Source organism: Dromiciops gliroides, chromosome 3 (genome assembly GCF_019393635.1).
Source record: "Dromiciops gliroides isolate mDroGli1 chromosome 3, mDroGli1.pri, whole genome shotgun sequence".
NCBI lineage: Eukaryota > Metazoa > Chordata > Mammalia > Microbiotheria > Microbiotheriidae > Dromiciops > Dromiciops gliroides.
In genome coordinates, this window is record NC_057863.1 from 378,072,719 (window position 1) to 378,098,937 (window position 26,219).

At 36.4% G+C, this 26,219-nt stretch overlaps 1 protein-coding gene across 1 annotated transcript in view; it reads right to left on the reverse strand.

The window, feature by feature from the left end:
• Window positions 1-26,016, reverse strand: part of CCNT2 (cyclin T2) — a 46,920-nt gene extending 20,904 nt beyond the window's left edge. Inside the window, 3 exon segments of the mRNA XM_043992983.1 lie at window positions 374-502; window positions 24,750-24,831; window positions 25,839-26,016. Of these exon segments, the coding sequence (XP_043848918.1) occupies window positions 374-502; window positions 24,750-24,831; window positions 25,839-25,996 (369 nt within the window). The 5' untranslated portion in view covers window positions 25,997-26,016.
• Between the last annotated feature and the right edge of the window lie 203 nt (window positions 26,017-26,219).

Below are 26,219 nucleotides of genomic sequence, written 5' to 3' on the forward strand. Positions count from 1 at the left end.
AGCTAAAACCATTCTCACTTGCTCTCTCTACCCTAGTTCAATTTTTATGATTGGAGACTTCATTACTTGATTGCAAGTAAGTATGCCTACACACAGCCTTCCTTTCTCACGCCTAATTTCTTACTTGGACATCAATACAAAAACTATACTCAGTGCTTGGATTTTATGCCATGGAAATGGAGGGGAAGTACAGCTTCTATTTGGCCTAATATGGTTTAAAATTCTACATTTTATTCACTGGATAGTTCAGTGATACCACCTCTTTAAAAAAAATGCATGTTATATAAATTGAACAACTCTTTAAAAAATCTAGGTCAATTAGTGTCAATGTTGAAGGAAATAATTTCAATTTCAAAAAATTCTCGTCACATACTTCGACTCTTTTGTGTCCAACCTAGTAACTCTGATGAAGACAGGCATGTGATACTTTGATGACATGTTCAAGTTTTCTTGGCTGTTCTTCAACTTTTGCAGCCAAGAATAATGCAGTAGGTGCTATTATCTGCGGAAAAGACCAACTTTATTTTAGTTTTGTTAGTTGATTTAAAGAAACAAATTCCTTATTTGGAACATCGAGTTTCTGGGGAAACAGAGGAATTGCCTGTCTCAGTTTAATTCTTTTCAGTAGCTGAAGACAAATATCTTCAAGTAAAATAACATAACAAGGGCAAAATAAAGAAAAAACCAGATTAATTCTTGAGATGGGAGAGTTTAGCTACATGGAAATGTCTAAGTAGTACTAATTTTACAGCTATGCTCATCAACATGGCATAGAAATAATTTCTATTCCACTATAAAAGAAAAAAGGGATCAAATTGGAGGTTAAAAATTAAACATATAATGAACGTTTGTTTATATGTATATATGTATTACATACACTTTCTTTTGTGAACGAGATAATGAATAATACATTTGTAAAGTTATGTTTAATGATATATCCAGTTAAGAAATAAACACACTCAAAGGCAAATGTGTAAACATAATGCCTACTAATATCCTTTACAAAATATACAGTTAAAGAGTAAAGGGATCCCTGTTTAGAAATTAAGTATCCTAGTTACTCAGCCACACAATAATCAAAAACCAAAGCGAAAACGGTTAATTTTTAACACATTACACTAGCTAACTTAGCTTATACGTTTAAACATTTTAATCATCCTAGGAATACCATACTGGATCATACTTTCAGCAGGGGCAAGAAAGGATGACTTGTTTCCAACCATATTTCCCTAAAACTGCTTTTAAAGCAACAATGAATTGGACAATGACAAATTTCTACCAGGTTATACTGCTTTTGGCTTGAGGAGGAACAGGAGGGAAGTGTAAAGAAAACCATAATAGCTAAGGGCTGTGTAAGTCTGGACTTCAGGAATAGAAATATGGTCACCAGTAATGAAAGGTAGTGTAATTTAAACAAGAAAGCCCCATTCACTCACGACTTTTACTGGGGTCATATTCATTCTAATGCTCTAAGTAATAAGCCTAAATAATAAATATTTGAGAGTCAGTGAAAACTTTAATCTTCCCATTGAGATAAAAAAAACAATTTTTAAAAATGTGCATATATTTTTGCAATAGGAGTTAAATGAATTAGTTAAGCAAAATCCTCAAAATACGGACCCTGGCATTCTCTTCCAACAATTGCCAGATCAGAAAATATGTAAACTATATTATTAACTCATATAAAATTAGTCTACCACTGGAAATTTCTTTAAACTAGAGATTTTTGCATACTTTCTTTTACCCAGGTCAAGAACTAGTATAGACAAAGAATACATCACCTAATGGCCACCCTGATATGAACTTTCTTCTCTTTATATTTGAGCCAAGTCAGCTCTCAAAGAGCACTGCCTCCTGATGAACTAAATTTGAAGTGGCTCTAGCTTAAAAGAAACTGCCTCATAGTCTTTCACTATCAACTAAAAAACCAACTAATTTAAAGAGGTTTCATTAAGGGTTAAGGCAGTGCTATCAGAACTTAAATAGAAACTGGGGGGCCTAAACCTTACATGTACTGATTTTAAAAACCACATATAAAACACAATCTATACTCTATTGTATTTTTACTTAGTTTGTTACATATGTTTCAATTACATTTTAATCTGGTTTGGTACATGTTAGACACCTCTGGGCTAAGGAATATACACAAAAGTAACAAGAAGTGGTCCCTCCTCTCAATTTTAAGAGAAAAAGCACCAAATTGCAGAGTCCTAAATTCTTTGTCCTCATTCTAGCAAATTATTAAATCTCTCAAGCTTCAGTTTTCTCATTTCAACAATGAAAAGGCTGAAGCATATAATATCTAAAGCCCTTTCTTAACCACACGTAACAGTACATGCAACATTCTGACTCTGTAGTCAGTCCTCTCCCTCTCTAAAAGAGGTTTCATCATTTGTTTTCTAAGGTCTAGATTAGTTATTGCAATTAAGTAGGGTTAGGGTGCTATTGGTCTAAAAACTTTGGGGGAAGTGTTGTTTTAGTGTTAATTATTCTCCTGGTTTTGCTCACCTTCCTCTGTATTAGTCCAGGATTTCTCACATTTGTTTTTGTTCTTGTGGGGCAATGAGGGTTAAGTGACTTGTCCAGGGTCACACAGCTAGTAAGTGTCAAGTGTCTGAAGCCAGATTTGAACTCAGGTCCTCCTGACTCCAGGGCCGATGCTTTATCCACTGTGCCACCTAGCTGTCCCCCACATTTGTTTTTTTCTTAAAGCACAAGTATCTTACCAGTTTGTTTCCAGTCTTGGTATAGGCTAACTTACATATGGTATGCTATTTGTAATTATTTTTAATGATTATTGTTTTCTCTTCATTTTTGCTAAGAGCCTCTTCAGAAATACTGATAATTTGAGGATTATTTTGTTCTCCATTATTTTTACTGAAACTATTAATCATCTTGTTTAGTTTGTTTTTTTCTTTCAAAGTAAACCATCATATTATCTGTAAATAGGGATAATTTTGTCTTTGTTGCTGTTTATTGCTTTCTATTTTCTCTTCTGTCTTTTATTATAGGTAAGATTTCTAAAACTATATTTATGTAACTGTAAAATATAGGTGTGAAGAGCCATCCTTGTTTTATCTTGTACTTATTTGTTCACATAAAAGAGAAGTCCTTTAATGCCTATAGTTTTAAGGTTAAAAAAAAACAACCCAAAACAAAAATAAGTTGTATATTTTTTCAAAGACTTTCCCCACCATTGATCAAATAATTTGCTTTTTGTTAATTAACTATGCTATGTTCCTGTTGTTGTATCACCCTTGAATATCTGGTTAAAACCTATCTTGGTCAATAGGTACTTTATTTGGAAAGAATACTATGTAGTGGCTAAGATTTTTATATCAATAATTATTAGTGAGGGGCAGCTAGGTGGCGCAGTGGATAAAGCACCAGCCCTGGATTCAGGAGGACCTGAGTTCAAATCCGGTTTCAGACACTTGACACTTACTAGCTGTATGACCCTGGGCAAGTCACTTAACACTCATTACCCCGCAAAAAAACAAAAAACAACCTAAAAAACCCCAAAAAACACCAAGACCAAACCAAAATAAAACCAAACCCTGAATTGTGGGATCTTTCTCCAAGAAGTCAGTAAATAAACATTAACATTTATTAAACCCCTAAAATTTGCCAACCTCTGTGTTATATATTGGAGATTGAAAGCAATGTAAAACACAAACCTGGGCTTTCAAGGAACTGTTTAAAATAAGGGATATAACACATAAACAAAAACAGGCAGTATAAATTGGAGATAATCAACAAAGGCACTAGCATTAAGGGGGGGTTGAGAAAGGCTTGTTTATTGAATGATTTTATGTTTTAGGGCAATTATGGAGTTTATCCATCCTCCCATCTTTTCTTTGATTTTGTATCCTCCCCCAACTCATTTTTTGATAAACATCACTCTTAGAAGCAGCAAAACCCAAGTATTTATTAAGCATTTACGATGTGCCAGATGTACTAGATCCTGGAGACACAAAAATGAAATAATCCCTGCTGACAAATAGTCTGTATCCTGATGGGAGAGACAACATGTACACGGTAGAGCTCCTGGAGAAGAGATTGTTCTATTCTTTGTATTTGTATCCCCAGTGCCTAGAACATAGTAGGGTGCTTAATATTACTGGTCAGCATTTATATATTGCTTTAAGGTTTGAAAAGTATCTCATTTTGTAAAAGGAGGGCCATGACACTGGGAGGTGATGTCATAACTTGCAGTGAATTGGATTTAAGTGAGGCAGGGCTGTGCAAAGTCACCAGCCTCACTCTCCTCCAGAGCCGTTTGAACCCTGTGGCAAGATAGACATCAGGATGACTACAGTTGGTTCCAGATGCAGAGGGAGATCTTGGCCTTTAAAATTTTAAGCTAAGGCCTTTCACAGGTCTCAGTTTGCCTGAGGGAACACCCATTCAGGGATTAAAGCTAGGTAAGAAATGTGGCCAAAAAAGGGGGGGGGGGGGAGGGAGGGAGGGAAGAGCAGCTCTTTTACCTAGTCAAAAAGAAAAAAATAAATAAATGAGGTGAGGTAGAAAGACCCTCAGGATTTCTGGCCAAAATAGAAATTGCTATTTATTATGCCCACTCTGAGCCACCCAGAGGCCAAACAAAGGTTAAATGAGGATGGGACCTATTGTTGGCCAAATAATGAGAGTCAGGTATTTGGGTTTAAGGATAGTCTTTAACCTGAAAAGAACTATGGGAAGTAGGTACTATTATTAATCTCCATTTTACAGATGAGAAAACAATCAAATAGAGGTTAAGTGACTTGCTCAGGGTCACAACACAGTCATCCAGTGTCTGGGGTCATATTTGAACTCAGGTCTAAGTCCAGCACTCCATATACTGTGCCATCCAGTTGCCTATAATAAATATCAAAAATAAATCATAAATAAAACAAATAAAATTATTAGTTAGACTTAATAAATGCTTCATGGGCGAAGGCACTAGTAGGTTTATTTTTGGGGGGGGGGAGTGCAGCTGAGTCTTAAAGGAAGGTAGGAATTTTAAGTGAAGATTAGGAAAACTGCAAGAATGTGGGGCAGAAAATGCAAAGGTAGATATGAGGGATGAAGCATTAAATGTGAATCACAACACAGTAGATGGGGGGGGGGGAGCGGGAAGAGGGAAGAAAAAGGGGGAGGTAAAGCGAGAGAAAAGAGAGGAGAGTGACTCAGGGCAAGGAATTCAATAAAAAAGGTACTACTATGTTAGTCTAGGTAAGTAGTGATGTGTGCCTGAGCTAGAAGTGGTGGCTATGGGAAGAGAATGAAGGAGACAAATGAGAAGAGATGTGGTATAATGGAGGTCTCACTCTATCCTGATGTCGACAAACTTGCTTTGATACTTACCGCCTCCATTTTTCCCACTCACCAGTTGCTACATTCTCAAAGCCACCGAACCTATATTTTCCCTCGTCTACCCTGGATGTTGGACACTCCCCATTTTAGGGGTGGATGGACCATAAAGTCCCGGAGAAGCATGACCCAAGTCCAAAGGGGAATCTCCGAGAGTTCTAATCCCCCCTCAAAGAAATCTATCATGAGACATGTCCTTCTGTCCAGCCACAATGAGAATACATTTTTATTTGCCCTCCCATACCATGTTGTTCCCCCTTCTGGGGCAAGGCCTGATTCACATTTTTCCTCTTTTTCCCAGGCAGGCTAAGAGACTGAAAAAATCACGATCCAACTGACTCCCAAACCTCATCTTGACTGGAGCATCACTGGTTCCCTTCTGCCTCATGCTTCTATCTCTTTCCCCATCACCAGGTTATGTGTCTCCTTTTTCAAATATTATTCACTTAAAAGAGAACTTAAATTCTGTAGCTTCTAATGGCTTCACTTTTAGAAAGTATTTGGACAGGAGGTACTGTCAATCAAAAACAGGTTTCCAAAGGAGTTATTAAAGCAATCTTCAATTTTCAGCATCATAATTCATGGTCAGAAAAAAAATCTCATCTGCTATTAACTTCTCTTATTCATTCAAATTTTCAGGTTTTTCAAATTTCTCCAGTATTTAGGAAACTGAGGGTACTTCATGGACTACTTATATAGTTTCAATAGAGCATCCTAAACAGAGAGAAATGTTTTGAAGATAATATAGAAGCAGAAGAGTTGATACAACTGAACCTGTATATTACAAGAAATAGCAGTATAACTAACCAGCTCTGTGACCTTGGGCAAGCCACTTAATATCCCTGGGCCCTCAGAGGCCATGCAGTGAAATCTGCACCTGAACAAGAACTTCCATTACAAAACACACACCAAGAAATTATATAACTTTTGCTTTAAGACCTCTGCTTAGTCAGAGAGAAGAACCCACTACATCTCTTAACTCTATTTATAAATAGCTGAGATGAAACCCCCCACCAACCTTTCATCTGAGTTCCTTTCTGCTCTAAGAATTTATACATCTAGTAGCTCTCCAATCTCTTGCCATTTAATGTGCTATTTCACTAAAACACTACTTGTTAAGGTTCCAGTTATTCCTTCTTTGCTAAAGATGACAATGGGGGGGGGCAGCTAGGTGGTGCAGTGGATAGAACACTGGCCCTGGAGTCAGGAGTACCTGGGTTCAAATCCGGCCTCAGACACTTAACACTTACTAGCTGTGTGACCCTGGGCAAGTCACTTAACCCCAATTGCCTCACTAAAAAAAAAAAAAAAAAAAAAAAAAAAAAAAAAGATGACAATTGGCTTTCTCAATTCTGATCCAAAAGTTTTGGCTCCATGAATAATTCCGGGATTCATCTTTAACAACTACAAACGATCTGGTTTTCAACTTAATTCCATAAAGATTTAAGTGCTTACTACACAGAGCATTCAAAAATCTTGGTGTAATTTTAAGCTATTAAAATTACTGAAGCTTAAAATGGCACTAAGACATTCAGGACACTAGATTTAAGACAGTGCTAGGTATTGGGGACAGAAATAAACAAGCAAACAAATAAATGTGTACACTGGCAATATCTCCTTAGGAGGCTGATGATGTCCAGACAGAAAAATAATTACAACATAACCTTAGGAAGAAGTGAACACAAACAACTAAGTAGGTTCTTTGTTTCAGGGAAGAATGATTTATGGAGAAAGAAAGTTTTGTTTTGATCATGCTGAATTTGAATTTCAGTGACACTCAAGCAGACAAACTGAATCTAACAAACAGATTCAAGACCTAAACTCAAAAGAGATTAGAGCTGTATACACAGCCTCAGGGGTTATTTGTGTAGAGAAGATACCTGAAATAAGTAGCTTGTTCTTGAAATAGTCCCAAACCAATGGAAAGCAAAATATCTAAAGTGTCTTTATAAGCTTTTCTTGGAAAAAATTTCAGTATACTGGTGGAGATCTTTATGAAAATCTGTTAACTCATTTCAATTCAACCAATATCTATCTCCTATCCAACCATCCTTCATACTGCTACCAGATTTACGTTCTGTTAAATGACCATGAGCACCACTACTGTGTACAGCTCAGTAGGAAGTAGCTCTATCCTTGAGCTATACCTACACCAGGTCTATTTTCTGTCTCAACATTGCCTTCATCTCAAAAGCTGAGAAAAAGATGCTAATGTATATATATTTGAAATGTCACTATTTGCATTTAACATTTTTAAGGCAATGTAACTATGAGAAGATGTTTTCAATGCTTTTGTATAGATCACAAACTTTCATTTATCCCCCGTTTATTAAATCCTACAAGAAACTTGTTATTTAAAGCATTCTGGTGTTAGATCACTAAGATTACTTGCTTTCTTATTCCTAACTACAAAGTTACTTAGCACAAGAGCAAAAACAGTACCAAGAATAAGCATGGATTGTAAATCACCCCTGGACGTGTGTCAGAAATACTGTAGGACTCTGAGATTCTGGAAGTAGTTACAAACCTCAATGACAGCAGGTCTCTGATTCTAGGGTCTGGCTCCTTAAACTGCCATATTTAAGTTTGGTAGTGCTGAAACTACTAAAGTCATCTGTAGTCAATTCTCTCACAGTAGAGTTCTTCATTTGCTCTTCCAGCTGTGCTCACTCTCAGTCACTCCTAATGGTCCTCTTTTCATGCAAGAGTAAATAAATTTCATTTTATTAGGATCATCTTCCTTGGGAAACCAAAATTATTCAATGATTTAGTCTAAGAACCTATCCTTTCAGTAACACCTGAGGCAATGGTACTGATGGCATTTTTACTTTTATAGCTTTCATTTCTTTTTCCTCCTGAATTTATTCTTCTTTCTTAGTCTTCATTTCTTAGGTTTCCTAGAGGCACCCGAATGCAATGTACTGAACCTGAGATCACATTCCAGGTGTTAACTACTTCATTTGTGTCTGAACGTGCCAGATAACTTCTCTGGGCCTTAGTTTCTTCATTTGTAAAGATAAGAAGACTGAGTTAAATGATCTTTTAAGGCCCTTTCCAACTCTAATATTCTGATTGGAAATAGAATATAAATCTACTACACTTCTTTATTCACTTGCAAGGTAGAATACTTGCTCTAAACTTGTGCCCCAACAAAGATCTTTTCTCATTTAAATTGTGTTCAGTCCTATTCCAGTAATGCCCGACCCTGTGATCCCACTTGAAGTTTTCTTGGCAAAGACATTAGAGTGATCTGCCATTTCCTTCTCCAGCTCATTTTACAGATGAGGCAACTGAGGCAAACAGGGTTAAGTGAATTGCCAGGAAAATTCCAAATGGGGTCACAAAGAGTCAGACACAACTGAAAAAAATAAGTGAACAGTAACAATTATTACTAAAACAAGAAAGTGGATTTTCTTCTGTGGCTTAGAGACTGGCTTTGCAATCAATTCCAAAAGAATTCCAGGATTGAGGGCAATACAGTTAGCAATAGTAACAAAGAAATGATGAGCAGGATACTATCAGAAGGACTTATGAAGAATGAAATCCACCTACAGGGAAAGAACTGATGGTATCTGAATACAGAGTGAAGTATAATTGTTAGTTCCTCTTTCTAAAGTTTTTTTGTCTGTTTTCTTTCACAACCTGACTAACGTGGAGATGTTTTGCATGACTGCACATTTATAACATATTGAATTGCTTGAGTTCTTAGGGAGGAGTGGGGAGAGAGGAAGAGAATTTGGAACACAAAGTTTTAAAAAATCGATGTGAAAATTTGTTTTTACATGTAACTTGGGGAAAACTCTAAATAAATAAATTTATTACGGAGAAAAAAAATAAAGAAAAAGAATTCCAAAAATGTTTGTAGTAATGGCTGTCTTATTGATATGAGCGTCCTGTATCCCAGGGGGACTACTGGAAAAAAATAATCATGTAGATATATTTCTGAAGGGTTAAAAACTAACAACAACAATAAAAAACCCAAACAGAACAACAACCACCAATAAAGAATAAATACCAATCTGGGTCAAGAACGGAATCAAGATTAGATGAAGAAGAAATCCTGCTTTTGACACTACTTCAAGCAAGTCATTGAACCTTCTTGGGCCTCAGTTTTCTCATCTGTAAAATAAAGATACTGGTCAAGACAGCCTCTAAGGTCCTGCCAACTCTAGATGTATATTCCCATGAAGTGTAGATTAGACTGGTTCAAGTTTAAGATAGGATTCCAAAAGAGAAAGAGGTGACATTTAAATCAGTGACTCCCAATTTTGGGTTTGACACCACTATGTATCATGGAATTATCTGTTACACAAAATTCTCAAAATGAAACTTGAAATATAAACACAATGTCATTTTTTTTCTTTGGTTGAAAGAAAATGAGGCATCAGAACAATGCAAACTCCAGCCTGACTGGGTGATACTAACATTGGCTAATCGGTAATTCTTGCAGCTGTTGCAAAGCTTATTGCTAGCAGACTTTTGTTACTGAGCCCTACTATCAAGTGGTAAAATAAGTTCAACTTGCTCTTACCCTCCCCTCCTTTTCCACTACTATAGAAAAAAAAAAGTTCCCACATATAGCCTTATTTTCCAGATCTTCATTTGAATACATCCCTCAGTATTTTTGTCTAGCCCCATTTCCCCTCCACTTTATCAAATATTTCCATATCTATTTCTACTCTCTGGGTTCCTTCTCTTTTTTCTTTTTTCTCTCTTCCTAGCTTGCTGCTTTCCTTTTTGTTATAAATGTCCCATTGCTGACTGACATTTTGTAATTTTTACTAGTTGCAGCTTCAATAACTCACAAAAAAAGGGAGGTGGGGAGAAACGAAGTGAGTAAAACTATGGAGACCATGAATTAATACTGATTTTGATACCACTAAAAGGAATTCCATAGTAACAGCATTTTGTTGGTCTGCTTTTAAGGAGTAATACTTTATGTTCTCTGAAGCTCCTTATGTACCCCTAAAGATGGCTCTACCTGTAATCTTTAGTGAGGGTAGAAATCATTGTTCTTAAATTATAGTTCAAAGCAGCACAACCCTAGTAGTGATTCAGAAGGGTTGCAGGACTGAAAGAGGTATCAGTCTAAGGAAGTCCCATATAGCAGATAAGGACAGAAGAAAAGAAATTAAAGGGAAAATAAGAGAAAAATGCTCATCTTATCTTCTCTTGAAACCAATCTATGTAAACTGTACCAGTTTAAAGTGATTAAAAATAGAGCTTGGCTATGTATGAGACGGTGATTTAATATATGTGGGGTTTTTGCCTTACACTGATTTTCTGAGATAAATGGGGGAATGTTCCATTAATAAATCTTTTATTTATTTTTTTTGGTGAGGCAATTGGGGTTGTGACTTGCCCAAGGGTCACACAGCTAGTAAGTGTCACATGTCTGAGGCCGGATATGAACATGTCTGAGGCCGGATATGAACTCAAGGAACTTCAGGTCCTCCTGACTCCAGGGCCAGTGCTCTATCCACTGCACCACCAAGCCCCCCCCCCCCATTAATAAAACTTAAGCACTGATATTCTTTAATCATAAATAAAAACTATGCCATAATTATTGGTAGTCAAACTCCATCATACAGATAAAAATCTTTATTTGGGTCGAGGTGATTCGAATGGAAACTATTTCTTATACTAAAATGGAGACTTCATATATACTAGTTAATCTTCCAAAGGGTTATGAAAAATAAAACTCTTGTTACTTGAGAAAATTTCAAAACAGACTAGATAAGGTCCTCAACAATCTTACTGCTGACTCATTAATAGAAAATTTACATTCAAAGTTACAAAGAATAAATGCTTTTATTTTCCCTTTTTGCTTTATAGGCACAAAATTTGAATACAATAAAACAATTCCTAACCTCCTGTGTATCAAAAGACCACGAAGTTTTTTGGGTTTAGGGAAGAAGAACCTGCTCAGTTCAGATACAGTGACTAACACAGCTGTCATAATACTCTACAGGCCTAAACTCGGTCTCTTTGTTAAGCTTCCCAATCTCCCCAAGCCAGAAAGAATAGTTCCAGTATTACAGTACATTAACAACACTGTTGGTGGAGTTGTAAATTAGTCCAACTTTTCTGGAAAATATTTTGGAATTATGAAGGAATCACTAGTTAGATCCCCTAATGGCATTTCCCCCAAGGAAATCAAAGGAAAAACAAAGATTCCATATATACCGAAATATTCACTGTAGCACATTTTCTGGTAGCATAAACCAGAAACAATGTAGATATGTCCCTCAAATGGGTAAAGGATTAAAAAAAAAACCACAACCCTCTAGTAAAGAAGGTAATGGAATGATATTTAAGAAGTAATGGGGGGGGGGGCGCAGCTAGGTGTCTTAGTGGATAAAGCACCGGCTCTGGATTCAGGAGGACACTTACTAGCTGTATGACTCTGGGCAAGTCACTTAACCCTTGTTCCCCCCCTCCCCCCACACACATAAAAGAGGGGCAGCCAGGTGGCAGAGTGAATAGAGGACTGCCCTGGAGTCAGGAGAATATGAGTTCACACCTAGCCTCAGACACTTTCCAGCTCTCTAGGCTTGACCCTGAGCAAATTACTTAACCCCAACTGCCAAGAAAAATAATAATGAATACAAGGAAATTCAAAGAAATCTGGGAAGAGGATATAACTGATGCATAGTGAAACAAGGAGAACCAGGAGGAAAAGCAAAATAAAAAATGACTATGTTTTAATGTTGTAATTTTTTTAAAAAGCTAGAAGAAAACCAAACTCTGAATAACTAATAACAATCTTGTTCCTTGAGAACAGATGATAAAACACAGCTTCCTGAATTTCAGTAGATGGTGACTACCAGTATTAGAATGTTGAGAATGAAGTCGAAACAATTACTGTGCCAATTGATTTTGACTAACTAATTCTTTGCTAGGGGGAGGGGATATCAAATAATAATAATAAAAATAAACAATATAAAGTAATATCAAAAATAACTGATCCATTCAGGCACCACAACTAAATTGTAAAGACACCTTCATTCAAAACATTACTAAATGCATGGGAATGGATCTATTACAAAAACTTCTTGTTCAAATTTTATTAGACCCACATCAGCTAAGAACTGTTAACATGGGCTTTCAGCCAGGCATGGAAACAGTTTGGTCACAAATAATATAACATTACAGTATCACTAAATGAAATGGGAAACTTCCATAATTTCAATGTAATAACTTGTCAATGGTGATTCCTATAATGAAAAAAAAAAGTATGTAAATCAAACCTGTTAAAATGAACCAGGAAAACAACTTCACTATATGTTTCTTTGTGTCAAAATGAGAGGATTAGATGATCTCTTAAAGTCATTAAAAAATCCTATAATATTTGAGCTAGTCTTAATCCATTTTTATTACAACTTGGATACAGATACTTTCTTTAAAAAATGTCCGATAATCTTGCTGCATCAGTCATTTATGGACATAAAAATATTACCCCTTCCCCCCTCTCTCCCTTTTAACCAACTGACTCAGCAACCTCGAGGTATGCAACATTTGGCACTTTTTGTACCCCATCTCTCTAATGAAAGAAGGTAAGTGCATCTCATTTGTTCTCCAGGACCAAGATTGGTCATTACAAATACTAAAGATTATCTTCCTTTTAGTGCTATTTTTGTCTAAATTATTGTAGTTAGTTCATAAAAGCATTCCTAAGTTTCTAAACTAATTTTTTGTTTCTATCAGCGCACTATTTCATCATCCTTCATTTCCTAAAAATTGTTCAGCTGTTTCCTCAATTCAATAAGTACCCACTTTGTTTTCAGTGTTTTACTACAATGACTTTTGTACTTTTTGGATCAATTTTGCAATTTAGTTAAAAAATTATTGCCCCTGTGCAAGGCACTGTCGTAGACTGATAATCCTTGATCTAAAGGAGTCCACATGCCTCCTGAAGTGGGAGAAATGGACCTGACATATAGTTAGGCAAAGTACAATAGGAAAGTATGAAGTGAATGATCGATCTTAAGCCGGGTGTTCAGAAATGGTTTTCTGAAGCACAGTGTAAAGCATTCATAGAGAAAAGCAGAAGAAAGTGTATTAAGTTTGGGAAAACAACTAGTTTAAGTTGGAATTTAAGAGTAAAAATAGTATGAAATCAGGGTGGCAGGTTATTTGGAGTCAAACTGTGGAGGCTAAGGAGTTTATACTTTATTCTAAAAGCTACAATGATCCATTGAATTTGTTTGAATAGGGAAGTGAAAGAGGCAATTTCGGTTTAGTAGATGGAATGTCATGAGAATTTGGGTCAAATCCTGGCTTTGTCATTAAAAACCTGTATGACCTTGGACAAGTCATTTTACTTCAGTGCCTCAGTTTCTTCATCTGCATAAATGTGGGTTGGACCAGAAGACCTCTCTATAGAGCTATATCTATGATTCTATATGCCCAAGTACAAAGCACCATACTATAAACTGGGAGAATAAAGACAAAAAAAGAAGTGTCATGGGATCCTAGATTATCTATTCCAATTTCCCTTTTATAGGTGAGGACACAAGCCCCTCAAAAGTTAAAGGACTTACTCAGGGTCAAAGAGCTTAAATGGTGTCTTATTATTTGACCTCAACCCTCTTAAGTGGAGCACCTTTTCCACTAGACCATTTCTACCACAGCTTAAATTCTACTGGGGAGAGGATACAACAGAACACAAGTAAATACAAAGTATAGGCAAAGTTATTTCAAGAGAGAGCAAGCTCCCTGCTGTTGTGGTAGTCAGAAAGAACCATTTAAGAAAGCAAAATAGTTACACATTAGCAATGCTTAACCAAATCAACAAGACATCTACCCTGGGAAGTATTCATGTCACCAGTGCGGGTATGCCCCTCTACCAATGCAATTTCTACTCTTCTATACCTTCACATCAGATCCTCTTACATGCTTATTCTTTCAGGATTTTGACTTGAGGGCTTTTGACTCTTATATAAACTCATAACTACCTATGCGTATGCATAATTTTCTTTAATCAATCAACAAGCATTTATTAAATGTTCATTATGTGGAAGGCACCACACAAGGTGCTGGGGACTGAACAAAAGACAAAACTGAAACATTCCCTTCCCACTTACAACGTCCTCATATAAATACAAAATATAAATTAATTGGAGGAAGAAGACAATAGCAATGGAGGGATGTGGTTAAGAAAAAGCCTTATGCATTTGAGCTGAGCTTTGAAGGCCAGATATTCTACCAATGAACCAGCGAGTGAGTGACAAACATGAAAGACAATCTGGGCAATCCTTTGCGGTGTTAATGACACTGGGTTTGGAGCTAGAGAACTGTGGATTCAAATTCTAATTCTGTTATTATCTCTGTATTTCCCTATGCAAGTCCTTACCCCTGCCTAGGACTCCAGTTTCATATTCAGAATGAAGGGCCTGAAATGGATGATTTCTTTCCTTTTTTAAATAAAGTATTTTATTTATTTTTTTCCTGTTACATGTAAAGATAGTTCTCAACTTTTGTTTATACAAGCTTTCCAATTTCAGATTTTTCTCCATCCCTCCCCCGCTCCCCTAGACAGCAGGTAATCTGATATAGGTTTTATATATACATACATACATACATATATATGTATATAAAATAACATTAAACATATTTCTGCATTAGTCATGTTATGAGAGAATAATCAGAGCAATGAGGAAAAACCTCAAAATAGAAAAACATCAGCACCCAAAACAAAAGAAATAGTATGGTTTATTCAGCATCTATACTCCACAGTCCCCCCCCCCCCCAATTTGGAGATCCTCCTCCATCATGAGTTCTCTGGAACCCTTCTGTACCATTGCATTGGTGAGAAGAATATAGTCCATAAATGGATGATTTCTAAGGTCAATCACTGCTCTATATCAGTGGTGTCAAAGTCAAATAGAAACACACCTTTGGGCCACATATTGACTTAGAAAACCACAAATTAATATTATCCAGCCTGTATCACATTTTCATTTATCTTGTTAAGCATTTCCCAATTACATTTTAATATGGTTTTGTACATACTGGGGAATTTGAGATCTCTGTTCCAAATCATATCACCTGGGATTTTATGATAACATGTTAACAGTATGCTTATGCCTACAATACTCTTTGGGCTATTTGCTATTTTATGTATTCTGAGATCCTTGGCATTCCAAGATTTGTGGTATAAAGAAATCATCAGCCAAATACTGGTATAAAAAGATGATGAGCTTTAGTCTGTGTCAATGAAAGCACCATTTAGTTTTTGAAATACAATCCAACTCTTAGAGAGGCAGTGTGGTATAGAGGGCTGAATTTGGGTGTCAGGAGCAATTAAATTCAAATATTGCCTTCGACACTAAATAGGCTTGTGAGTTGTTTCTGTCATGTCCGAATCTTTGTGAACTCCATTTGGGGCTTTCTTGGCAAAGATACCGGAGAGTGGTGTGTCTTTCCTTCTCCAACTATTATAGAGGAACTGAGGCAAACAGGGTTAAGTGGACTTGTCCAGGGTCACCTGGCCACCTAAAGCATCTGAGGTCACATTTGAACTCAGGTCTTCCTGACTTTGGGCCAGCACGATATCCACCTTGCTGCCCCTTCATATAATGTATTCAAGGGCAGCTAGATAGCAGTGTATAAAGCACTTAGCCTGGATTAAGAGCACCTGAGTTTCAAATCCGGCCTCAGACACTTACTAATTGTGTGACCCTGGGCAAGTCACTTAACCCTCATTGCCCTGCAAACAAAATAAAACAAAAACATACTGTATCCAAGGCTCTTGGTTAGCAAGTCAAGTGCTTTACAAAACAAAAACAAAAAACCAATGGCACGTTCTTTATATTTCAAATAGGACTTTGGAAACCTAAAGATGTAATTCCACTGAGGAAACTACCCTATTCTTTTAATGTTATCATTGAGAATGCCTTTGATGAAACTCGTGGAACCATTCTCAAAAAGATGTTATAGAGGTGAGAAAGGTAGCAATTCATGAACCTGTATGGCTAATGTCTTACTGAATCACTTTTTCGGTTAATGCAGCATTTGTGGTCTTTTCCATTCTTTTAACATTTCCCCCCTCTTGATAGAGCTTGAAGAGCATCCCCCAAAAGCTTTTAAAATTGCATCATTCTCTGGCAGCCACTCTTCCTTATTCATTGTCTTGATGTGTTTATAGGTTGCTGATGAGAAGAGATTTCTTGATTTGGGACCAAGAAATAAAGAGCCAGACTTAAAGACTATTAAAAAATCTCACAACTGTTTAATGACAACTACTTTTTCAGTAAGATAGTTGGAAGGCCACTGGTCATGTTGCATGCTGTGAAATCATAACAAATCATAATAGATAGCAAGTGACTAGTTATAGATGTAGAAGCAATAGCCTACATGCAGTGATACTGGCTGGTTAGAGCAAAGATCAAAGTAAACACCAAATTAGAAGGACAAGGAATGCATTACATTCACAGCAGCTCTAATCCAATTTGTTTATACAAGCTGGTGACTCCAAAGCCCAAATGAAAAATGTACAAATGTTCTATCATGCTACTATATGGAGATAGATGAGAAGAGGGTAGGGAGTATCAAAGAATATGGATGTTGGGAAAATAAGGTTTTCCAAACAAAACAAAAAACCAAACAAAAAAACCTTTAGACTGGGGGGAGGAATGGAGAAGAGACCAAAAGTATTTTCAGAAAATCTTCTGCCTTTGCCTTCCAAGCTCTCTCATCTTTATGACACTCCAGTCTTGACCTTCCTTCTCTTGTTTGTTTATGGAATGGAAAAAAAAACAAGCCTGTTTTCTCAATTCCCACATGATTTCTCAAATTAAAATTAATTAGTTCAAGTATTCATTCTTTACCCAAAGAAGAAATTACTACCATCTAAAGTAGGACTATCACTTTATTAAATGATGAATCTCAACAGCTTAGGATGCTAACATTTCATTACTGTGACTTTCATGGTGAATAAAAAAATGCTTATTTTTAAAATGCCATTTTCTCTACCCTGAAATGTGTATCTTTACTATCTGTTCATGACAAAAATGGGTGGATTTTAGGTGATTAAAAACGCAATACAAATTCCTATAGATATTTATTATGTATTCAAGTTCATAAATATCATGACAGACTTTGAATTATGATGTATGGGTTGAAAACAACACTGAACAGCTACTTATCTATTTTACTTTAGCAATTTATTAAACTTGTATGGTAGAAATCTGATACCACTCAGTTTAACTCACCATAATATCAGTTCCGTTTGGTACAAAAACCAAACGAAGCCAAGGTTTAAAGTTTTCTCTCCATATAGAACTTAAAAGTCTGTGCAAAGAAAAAAAAAATCTGTTCAATAATCATAGCCTACACTCTTAACTTCAATAAAACACAGACACTGGGTGAATGTGGAAGGGTTAAAAAACATCTTTTTATTCGAAGGAAAGAACATATCAATAGGTATACCATCACTGTTACAAAAGTACTGCAAATGACCTTTAAAGTACAGTTAATTTATAACAAAAAAGGGGGTCACATAAACAACATAGTACAATAAACAGATCTCTTTATGAGAATTCAAGAGACCTGGGTTTCAATGTAGCCTCAGTTACTTGATCAAGGGCAAGTTTCATTAAGTCTCCAATTGTCATTCAAATAGACTGCCAATTGCAAAGGGAAGGACTCAGCAAACCTAAAGCACTACATAAATGTGAATTACTATGTTGTCATTACTGAGGAAAGGTAGAGATAAGATTTTTAAAAGCATAATACTAAAGCAAAGAGGGAAAACTACCACAGACCTTCATCCCTTTCACTTTAGGTAGAACTAGGAAAAGGCCTTCACATTATACATTTAATTGGATAGCTTGTGTTTATCACACTTATAAAAAGTAGATGACAAAAGTTTTAATTTATGATTTTGTGAGGTATGAATAAAGTGACAAAACTAATTTGCTTGCATGGTAAACCTAAGAGAAATAACTTTTTTAAATGGCAGCATAATTTAATAAAGTGTATCACTTTTAAAGGTGAAAGCTTTGAAGGACAACACAAATTATGACATGTGAGTTTTGGTTAATTTTACTCATATTTTTCGTACCTCCCCAATTAGACTGTATCTTACAAGTACATGACCACATCTGACAAAGGGATAATAAAGTCTTCAAAGTTTTAGCCTTTATAATAAAAGTATGCTAAAAGTCTGTAAATCCAATTTTAAAGCAAATTTTTCCTCTTACAAGGACTGCAATTCTATCATCTATTAGATTAGTGTTTAGCTAGTATTGCAGATGTTCTCAGGCAACAATTGTATTAACTGTCCTATGCTTTAATAAATTTGCTTTTAAACCACATTCATAGACAGGTTCTAGGTTCAATGGGGTTGCCATAGGCACAAAGCACTTCATAAACCCTAAATTGGAATTATATTTCTATATGAATGCTATAAAAGTATTGTACATTAAATGCCTGAGTATAAATTAGTTTCTTGCTTTATATGCATCAAATAAAGCAAGATTGTTTTTTTCACATGTAAAAGCAGGACATATCCCTGCTGTCAGTTTATTGCTTTGGAATTAAAAAAATAAAAAATATATATATGCATGCAATTAGGTCCTTCATGTAGTGATTTCACTTTTTTTTCTCTTCAAGGAAGGTTAAGAATGGTTTCTGCAAGTGGCCTTGCCATTAAAATGAATTTTTATACAGTCCTACTTTTCCTTCTTATTTCTTGTCTTGATGTCTTTAATAAATTTATGGAGGAAAAAAAATTATTTCATATAAATCAATTTAAAGGGAAGATATTTAAAGTAAAGCTTTATCACTGTCAGGTTCCTGGCAAGAATCTTGGAAGTTAGTAATAAAGCTCGTGACCTCCACTCTCTAGAGCACTGCTAAGAATTCTAACTAGACTCAATTTTATTCAACTTAAATTTGCAAAGGTTGGTTTTGTTTAACTAGATAATAGATCATATGGTGGGCAAAGAAAAAGGCCCCCCCCCCAAGCAAAAAAAAAATTAAATCTAGCACAGTCTTATAGATATTTAATATTTATTGAAGTTGTACCTACATATTAAAATAAACTTTAAAAAAAACATTTACCTTGGCAAATAAGAAGTTTAAAAGACATCTTAAAAACAATAAAACTAAAGGCAGTATATAGTAGGAAAGAGTGCTGGATTTGGAATCTGAGAATCTGTATTTGAATCCCAGTCCTACCACTTTAACTAGCTGTGACTTTGGGCAAATCATCCCCCTCTTTGGGTCTCAGTTTCCTTACCTGTGAAATGAGGGGAGATTAGACTAGATCAAAGCTTCTTAAACTGTGGGTTGAAACATGTAACTGAATGTGGGTTTTATGAAAAATTTGGCAGCAAATATTTTTATTTTTATACTTATTTTATATACCTATATACCAGGGGTCTCCAGTAGAAAAAGTTTAAGAAGCCCTGGACTAAATGACCAACCTCTAAGTCCCTTCCAACTCAAAATTTCTGAAAACTTCCATTAAAGATGAAATTGCCTTATTTTCCTTTTTATCAGTGACCTAGGAATGAAATAAATCCAAAAAAGTCAAGATGGCTCAGCAAAGATAAATGCTTTTCAAACAAAATTAACAATATGTGATCAGGTCAACAGACCTAGTTCTAGTTCAATTAGGCCACTAATTCACTCTGTGCAAGTAACTATCTTGCTTCCTCATTTGTAAAGAGGGGCTGGACTAGACCAGAAATGGCAAACTCAGCCCTTAAAACTCCTTAGAATAAGATTAAAATATAATTGGAAAATACTTAACAAAATGTATTTGAAAAATATTTAACAACAACAACAAAAAAACAACCCCCCAAAACAATACAGAACATTCATTTGTGGTTTTCTATATCAATATGCAGACTGCAGGCCATTTCTATTTGTCTGACGCTACTAATCTAGCTGATTTCTAAGTTTCTTCCTAGTACTAACAACAATCTGCTTTATATTGTATTATTAAATACTGTCTGGAAAAAAATATATAAGAAAGAATAAATCTTTTTAGAAATCTAAAATGACACCAAGAAGTTCAAGCAGTATTGATCTAATATGCTCAGGAAAAGATACATATAATGATGCTCTCAGCATAAGAATCTAAATCACATCAAAATATTGTCAGAAATTAAGCTAAAATTACCACTACTTTTAGGTGTATACTTTCTCTTACAAAACAAAATTACTTAAAAGCATTAAATTAACAAGGTCAGAAGTGGCAGATTACAAATGTGACCCCTGTTCATAAGAATTGTGTCCAGGGGGATTAGAGACAGTTGAGTATGGAGTACAACTTTCATTCCTGTACAGCTGGTATACTTTACACTAAAAGGCATAATCATTCAACAAAAAGAACCGAGGAGAAATCCCCCAATTTTTATTGTTATTGTTGTTTCAAGCAAACAGAAATTATGTCTAAAGGGTTTACTAGTGTTTGAGGTGGTTTAAAAAACGTACTGAGGTAAAAGAGAACCTATAAAAGTCAATTAGTTCAAAATAACTCTGAAATGTTCTACATCAGAAGCCAGAGGCCATTGTATTATGTCTAGAAAACTTGGTTAGAGAAAGGGGAAAGCAAGAAAAGTTATGTGGGGTTATTTCTCTGCATTGAAAAGTATAAAATAGTGGGTTTTTAAGGAATTATTAGTATGCTTTAGTTTTTTTTAATAAATGATCTAAAGTAGTGAGTGTACAGTGAAGTTCCCAAATTTTCAGGTAGCAAACTCTTCTACCAAAGTATCAAATGAATGGAATACACTACAGAAAATAGACCAAAATAAGTGGTACAAAAATACTGGGTTCTCAGCAAACACCCAGAAAAGGGACCTGGAGAGTCCCTGTAAATTGTCTACTTGAGGGTTAACAAAAAGGTTGAGCAATTAAAAAAGGTTGAAAATACAGGGAAAAAAACCACATTATCCTACCTTTGTAAAACTAGTGTATCCACACACCATGCCTATTGTGTGTGTAGTGCTCTCATTCCATTATGTATTTCTTGAGTTGTGGTAATTAGATGGGCTAAGGAAGATCCAAGGAAAGACAACTAAAATAAACAGAGGATTTGGGGTGGGGAGTTGGAGGGAAAAGTAGACTGTTGTATGGAGAGAGTAAAAGGATAGAGTTCTTTAATGTACAAAATTAAAAGGTTAAGAAGGGATGAGATAGAAAACTACAGAATTTTAAAATGACTGGATAAAGTAAGCATAACTTGTATATTAAATCCAGCAATACTTGGATGATGGTATGGTATCTTTGAGAAGGGTGGGGTGGTGGTGTGTGAAGCCAGTTCAAGACAAAGACAAGAAACCACTAATTTACAATTATTCATTCAACAAACACGAATATCTACTACATTCTAGGCACTAAACTAGGCACTGCAGAAGTATACAAAGATAAATAAGGCAATCCCTACTAATAAGGAGAGTGTATCAACTAGTAATGGATAAATAAATGCATGTCCAAAATAATATTCGTGCCTAATTTTAATGGGTTTGGGTCTATCATTAATAAATGCCAAATCATAAATGTCTACAAGAAAACCAGGATATAGATTAATTTTTAAAGTTAACAATAGGGGAAGCACTCATGTCTTTCTGTAGTACTGTTAGCAAATAGAATCCTGGGCTTGGCTGATCCATACTAGTCTGACCCAGTATGGCTAGTCCATTCTTAATTCCAATTAGGAAAAATACCTGACAGTGAGGTTGACTAGCTTTTCCCTTGGGAAACAGGAAACATTTACCTAATCTTAAAGTACTTGATTCATGTCATTTAACTTTCAAGGTGATTTAACCTTCCAAATAAAATCTTCAATACAATTCAACCCTATGCTCAAGCCATAAGAAAAAACCTGCTGGGTTATAGAGAGTATTACAAAGATACAAAGTTGCATTAACAAAGGGTGTTAGGAAGGGGAGAAGTAAGGGTTACTAGGAAGCAGTTCCCATGTCTTGTAGCCATTTTTAATCCTGATTTGAAGCAAGAAAAGTAGATAAAGACTATTTTACCTGCCTTCTTTCTCTGAAGTCTCCTGGGACAAAGATATCCATGTTTGGTTTTTACTCAAATCTATTTTTGCTACATAACGTAACATCACACTTCCTTCTGTTAACTTTTAATTTTTATGTTAATAATATTTTAAAATGAAATACATACCACAAAATATATATACATATATGATATATATATGTTTAAATATAAATATCTTACTGGGTATGCTTTAAATCTGTCATTACTATTTTAATACTCTATACTAGGTTCTGTTTACTAAAAGGGACTCACTTTTTATTTAGCTCAATATTCTAAAGAATTGTAATTTCCTAAATTTAGTTATAGTCCTCAATTATAACCCCTATTGCGATAAATTTTCTGATGATTTGGGGGAGTATGAATTTAAAAAGTGGCCTCACATTCAATTTGAGACCACCCCCTTCACCTAAAGAATAGGAAAAAAAGATAAAAGAGTAAGGTTGTACATTGATGGTAGGGCACCAACATAAATAATCAAAAACTTTTGATGTTATGACAGCCAAATGTAAAAAAATTTCTGAAATTGATTAGGTTATTATATGATGGTTGTTACCTTTAGCACTTTTCTAAGTGAAAAAGTTAATAATACTTTTGAATTTACATTAACACAGAAGAAGTTTTACAAAGTTCAAGTCTGATTCATAAGAAAAGTCAGACACACCAGATACTTACTGGGCTTTGCAACTGCAATTTGATACCATTTAAATAAAGACTGAAAAATACAATGAAAGTGACTAATACTTTCAACTACTGCACAAAAGACTTCTGAAATGGACAAAGCTTTGAATCTTGGCACCAGATTTGACAAATTGCTTGATTTAAAGCACACCACACAGGCCATGGAGACAAATTATGGGAAGAAGCCATTGTCACCCCCTCCCCCTTCCCCAATGAGGTTTTCCAGTAACCGATTTCAGTACAAAGAGCAAAGCAAACTTAACTCAGAAAATAGATTATCTACAGCTAACGAAGAATTTCCATACGCTTTACAAACTCCCAATTTGATTAGTAATTGTCAATACACTTTTTCAGAACCTTAATGAAAGTTTTGATATCATTTATCTATGTCTACTTACATAAGCAATTTTCATGCTAAAACTTCCTAATTCCTAATTTAAAGGTTGTCACTGACCTTTAACTTTCATCTTACCACTACTAGTAACTCACATCTACTATACCAGAAATATATGAACAGAGACAGATAAGATTGAGTAGGAAGAAGGGGAACATACCAGAGAAAGGACAAAGATGTATAAAACAAAAATCAAAGTGGGGGTGCTGCAAAGTCCATTAGAAAAATATTCAGATCAGAATTTTGCAAAACAACAAATTATACCGATAAAGATAATCAGACTAACATAAAATGGATTGTTAAACAAAAAAAAATCCAATTTAAACATGTGTTTTTGTTTATTACAAAAAGAACTTATAGAAAGGGTTATTTGGTTGTAACTATATTAAATTATTTGACTAAGTCAAACACTGATAAACCTTTATCATTAGAACAATATTCTTTATGAGGCTGTGGTTGGAACAAAAAACTGAGGGAAGGATAGTAATATGGCTAACACAAAATTTCACCTACAGATAGGCAACTTTCTTCACTGTAACATCTTTTGCTGAAGAATGTTTAATATATCTTATATAAGTATTTTCCACAAATTATAAATAGCATATTTTGAAATTAAACACTAATGTTAATGGAAAAGTCAACTAGAAAATGTTTATATCCTGTTCTGTAATTTACCTGTGAGATGGTAGTTTGAAGCAAGATTTGTCATTTGGGTTGACCAATATTGGTGGAGGGTAACATACAAATCATCTAATAGCTAATGAAATTTTGGCACCTCCCCCTCCCTTTTTCTAATATAGAAATGAATTACATAGATACTGACCTTTTGCAAATTAATATTCCTCAACATTTACTTTTTTTTTAAACAATACGATCAGTTCCAAAATCAATTTCAAAGTCAATATAAGAAAGACTTGGTATGACAAGTTCAATTCACATTCAAGTCTCCTAAAACAAACTACTCTCATACACTTCTAGCTTGTCTAACCTAAACTGTGTACTTCACTGAAATATTCAAATATGTAGGTATAAAATTTTAGCTGTATTGCAGCAATGAAGTACCTCTGACTATATAGCTTTATAAGATGTAGGTCTAAGGATGAAGATTTCGGATGCTCTCTACATCTGGACTATGAAAACATGATCAGACAGTTGGAAGCAAAATATAAGCATCATTTGCAAATACAAATTTACTGTTAATACCCAATTTATCCGTAAAGCCATTGACAAAACCCCTTTTACAAAATAACTGAAAATTTAACTACTTTTAACATATGGCCAAATGCTGTTTAAAAATTGTACTTACATTTCTGTTAAACTTGGTGAAAGAATGGTGCATATAAAACCTGTGCATGTAAACAATTGCAGTATTTATTGTAAGTTGAGAGCTGAAGGCAGTATTTAGGAAATGCACATTTTTAAAACACGTAAATTATGTAATCTAACTTTTTCTTCTTAAAACATGCTTCATAGGGTTAACATTCGAGTGTTGGCACCAAGTTTATTTGAAGTATTTCAGTGCTCTTTTCTACAGCATCTCATTCAGAAAAACAAAAAAAAAAAAAGGCAAAATGGAAAACTGGCAGAGAGAGGGCAGGAAAGGAGGAGAGGGCCTTAAAATTGTTAAAGGAGGTGAGGTGGGAGTAAGAAATCTGAAGCTTTTCAAAGTGAGCCAGCTCTCCAACCTCCCACGAGGATTTCTGGCTGCACGGTGTGTATATTTCCTTCAAAAATCAGAGCACTTCAAAGCCACCCCAAGAACAGAAAGCCTAGGTTGGGTGCGTTCCACAGCACATGGGGTCCGAGCCGCCCAGCCTCCAGCCCCGCCACCTGGATGCTCTGGGGACTCCGAAGAGAAGTCTTTCAAAGCTCCATCCACCGGTCTCAACAGTCTCCCCCGCCCCCACCCACGCCACCCCCCAGTTCCGCGCTAAAGCTTCTCCGGGATCAGGAGCCACCGGAGAAGGTGCCCCGCTCCCCCTCCCCCCTCCTTTCTAAAGCAGACTCCCCCCCCACCCCCCCGCCACGCGGAGCATCCAAAGGGATTACACAACGCAGCGTTCAAACCCGGCCGGGGATCCCAGGTCCCCATGCGTCCTCCGCCCCCCTCGGCCTCACCGGCTCCGGCCGCCGCCCCCAGGAGCCCCTCGCTCCGGCCTCCCCCGGGGCCGGCCCCTACCGGGCCCCTCACGGCGTGGCCGACGGCTGCAGCGCCATGTTCGCCGCGTCCAGGCCCCGGACGCCGGCCCCGAGTGTTGGGATGATGAGGGAGGCGACGGGGCCGGGGCCGAGGTAGGGGGGTGGGGTGGGGTGGGAGAATGGAGGTTGGGAGAAGGGGGATCAGGAGGTGAATGGTAGAAGGTGAGGTGGGGGAGGAACAAAAAAGAAAGGATACACATTGAGACGCTGCCCCATTTCTTGGATAAAGTTGGCCGCCTGCTGGCGGTACGAGAGCTCCTTATCCGCCTCCACCCCGCAGCGGCGGCTCGGAGTGTTCTCCAGCTGCTCCCGGCTGAAGAACCAGCGAGAAGAAGCCCCACGGCCCGACGCCATGACACTTCCTCCTCCTCCGACTCCCCCTAACCCGCCCCCCTCCCACCTCCCCTCCTCCCCGCCAAGGCCGCGCGGCCCCGCCCCGCTCCGCTCGCCGTAGCCGCGCACCGCCCCCTCCCCACCCCTCCCCACCTCGCTACCTTGAGTGCGCTTGCGCGCACCCCTCCCACGTTGTGTTTATTTGGTCGGCCTTGTTCTTTACGCTCCCCACCCCCCCTAGTCC